This window comes from Perna viridis, chromosome 12, assembly GCF_037379345.1.
Source record: "Perna viridis isolate PV_CMFRI_1.1 ecotype Kerala chromosome 12, ASM3737934v1, whole genome shotgun sequence".
Lineage (NCBI taxonomy): Eukaryota > Metazoa > Mollusca > Bivalvia > Mytilida > Mytilidae > Perna > Perna viridis.
In genome coordinates, this window is record NC_142456.1 from 30,417,669 (window position 1) to 30,421,189 (window position 3,521).

Consider the following 3,521-nt stretch of genomic DNA (forward strand, 5'->3'; position numbering starts at 1 on the left):
CAGAATCAAATGGCCATCCCCCTATAATGATATAATAAAAAAAAAACTATCATAACTGGAATTCAAGTTGTGGCTGGAAACTTTAAAAGAACCACTAGAACGGAAGTACTCTAGTATATACAGATTTGTAAAGAAAAGAAGTCGGCTTTTTAAGCGAGTTACAACACTGCAGTCGGGAATTCCCCTTCATGCTGGAAAACCCTCAGAACCACTCCCCCTTTTTTCAAAATCTCAGGATCTGCCCCATGTACTGTAATAGTTGTATAAATGAATTATTTGCTTTTTTTCATTTAGTTGTAAAAAGGATCAACAACGACAATTACATCACCGATAGATTTGAATATCAGCATTTTTCAATATAACAAACGTAGACATTTTCCGTAGAACTTGAGGGCTTGTGTATCGAGGTTTGCAAGCTTTAAGAGTCTTCCGTCGTTAAACACGATTTTTATCAATACAATAAGCAAGTGCATATATACCTTTCATATCTAGACAACATTCAAAGAGTCAGTTAAAATCAAACCTAATCGATATTTAATTACATGATTTGCGACGAACTACCTGTTTAGCTCGGCCGTTCCGAAAGGTATTTTCTGGATTTTTGTTATATCCGCGTTCCTAAATTGTCATGCAGAATGCAAGTGTGTTTTATTGGTTTCAAAACCAGGTAACTAAACAATGCTCCAATAGGACACTCATGATTAACGTTATTTTAAAATAATAAAAAAAAAAAAAACACATGTAAAATTTAGTTGACATTTTAGATAAATAACTCTTTTTAAGTGTCAGCACTTGTAAGAATCAGGCAAAATGGGAAAAATCAGCAACATGCATGTAAAAACCCCTCCGATCTGACAATGTAATATCACTTTCTCTATTTGAATAGCCCATCATTTGATCTCTATATCACTGGCTTTGCTCAGAAATTTTTCCATAGAATGTTAGAAATATGAGATTTTTGACAGGGTTATCTGCCCTTGAAATGTTCATTTTCAGTGCATTTCAATGAAATCATAACTCAATGCACCAACCTGATACGGAAAATAGTGTCCTCTTTCCTTGATTAAAGTATCAAAATGACGTTTTTTTACACCATGTTTCTCCAACTGCCTAATTCTTACAGAGACTGATACATGTGTATTTCAGTGTTAAGTAGCAGTCTATATAAAAATACGTCGGGGTGATTCATGTATGTCAAAAACTCACCGAATTTACTTTCACTTCTTGTTCAGAATTTGTTACAGACCACATATCCAATCTCAGTTCGTTACTTAGAAACAAAAAAAATGTATGATTTTGCGTTGTGTTGACCACTCGTGATTGGATAAAACCATTTGTCCAAATAACCGAAGTAGCAATATGCAAATGAAGAAAAATCCATCCGCCATTGATGAATCAACAGGCGCTACTGTCTAAATAATCATAGACGGTCACCTGGGAGCTTATAACTTACAGTAGCGAATAAGTATGAAATTGGCACTTTGCAAGAGTTATCATTCTTGATTTGAGTTGTTTTTGTTGGTTTGGTGGATATTTTAAAATGGGAGATGAATGCATGGTTTTGTCAAAAATACAGATCTAAATGTAGATAAGACTATTGTTACTTGAACATATAGCACATGTAGACCGGAAAAGCATCTTTTGTTCGATGAGTTTTTGTATACCACGATTGACCTCTACCATAGGCAGTGTCTACATTTTATATGGACTAGTACTTAAAAAAGAAAGTCGTTTTGTCGAAAAGTAAAGACAATGTAAACTGACCCTGCCAAAAATATTAAAACTCAAGATAAAAGATAAATTGTAATTTATTATATCATTCGTCGGTCTGTTTGATACAGCAACCGAAAACTCTACTACAACGTGTAACAAAGGCTCTTACTGTTTCTCCAAATCGTCTGAAGCACTTCCTGGATTTGGACACGTGAGTAAGACTAGCCAATACAACTGGGTCCCCAAGGGTCTCTTTTCTTTCTAATAAAAAGTCTTCATTTTGTGATAACTTATCGGTGTCTACGCTATACCGAGGTTGGGTGGTTGGTGATAGTGTTAAAGATTCGTTAAGTTCTACATGTTTCTCGTTAGCTGTGACCGGAGCATCATCATTCTTTATCTTTTTATCTCGTATATCTTCAATAAACGATTTCCTTGGTGCTTCGCTTAAGCTTCTCTTCACGAACTCATATTTTTGCCATTTGTTCTTAGCTTCGATTGCTAACTCATTTTCTACTTCTACTTCTCTTCGGATCCTCTTGGCCTCTTTCAAAACCCTGATTGCCTCCTCATCTTTGTGAAGGTAGTGCAGACTTTCCTCCATTTCCCAGTCAGGTCTTGTTTTTCGTGCCGAAAAATTATCACTCACACAAGTGATTTCATCATCTGATAAGTTTTACACAAATACATTTTCGATTGTTTTTTTCCTAAGTTCTCTACTGACACTTAATGAAGATTTGCCATCTTTTCTGAATTAATTATGTCTAATATATACAATACAAATGGAGAAAGCTATAAAGATCTAGCGTAAAAAGTATCAAGGTATTGAAATTGGAATATTAATAATTTCAAAGCATGTACATGTATGTATGGTATTTAAAAAAAACTGTACGATATCACGGATATTTCTAATTGAGTTTACTTACCATTACAACAACTGTTCCAGTCTCGTGTGTCATGTGGTCTTCTTTCACCTACTAAGCGCTCGAAGTCCTCTACATATTCATGAATTAAAGAAAGGAGATGTCTGTTTTCATTTGTAATACATATAGCGATGTCTGATGTGAGAATGTTACTGAATCTATCTGTAGTCTCGATTTCCTGTCTCCGTTTTGTTTGTCCGTTTGGTATTTCTTCCTCACCTTTCTTTGCTCTTTGTACATCGGTTTTGACATCTTTCATCGTCGTTTTTCGGATTTCTTTCGGCCGTGCACCAAACTGCACATCCCAAAAGTGACGGTCTTCCTTTCTATTGGTTTCTTTATCTTTTGTTGTGTCACATGTACTGATTTTAGTAGTTACCCAAGTGCTGACTAGGTCGGTTGGTAAGTCAAATAATTTTATCGGGCACGACTTATCATTTTTTGTCAAATTCTTTACGCCGCAGCTTTCCTCTTTGGACACTACAACAATCTGCTGTTTGCGCTCATCATTACTGCCTTTGCAGATAACGCTCGAGTCAATATATCGGAAATATCTCTGTGAAAGATTCAATCGTGCTTCATTACTGCCTTTACCGATAACGCTCGAGTCAACATATCGAAAATATCTCTGTGAAAGAGTCAACCGTGCTTCTGTCATATTTAAGAACATGGTTGCTAATGAAGCTTGAGAACGTCGGACTGTGACGTTGTTAAAATATCTTGTCATATGACATTAATTCGACGCCGCCAGGAAGGGACCAGGGTGATTTGTGACGACAGAAACCAGTCTCACATATCTTTTTGTAATCTTTGATTTGAATTTGATTGAAGTTAATATGTGGGTGTTGTTGTAGCCGGAGCTGGGGTACAGAAGACGGAACACGG

The 3,521-nt window shown here is 36.0% G+C and overlaps 1 protein-coding gene across 1 annotated transcript; it reads right to left on the bottom strand.

The window, feature by feature from the left end:
• Positions 1-1,816: 1,816 nt before the first annotated feature.
• LOC148601990 (uncharacterized) lies at positions 1,817-3,294 on the bottom strand. The gene is made up of 2 exons (XM_088556267.1): positions 2,640-3,294; positions 1,817-2,379 (listed from the first exon to the last, which is right to left on the bottom strand). The coding sequence occupies exons 1-2, from the start codon at positions 3,292-3,294 to the stop codon at positions 1,817-1,819; spliced, it is 1,218 nt and encodes a 405-aa protein (XP_088412393.1).
• Positions 3,295-3,521: the final 227 nt, after the last annotated feature.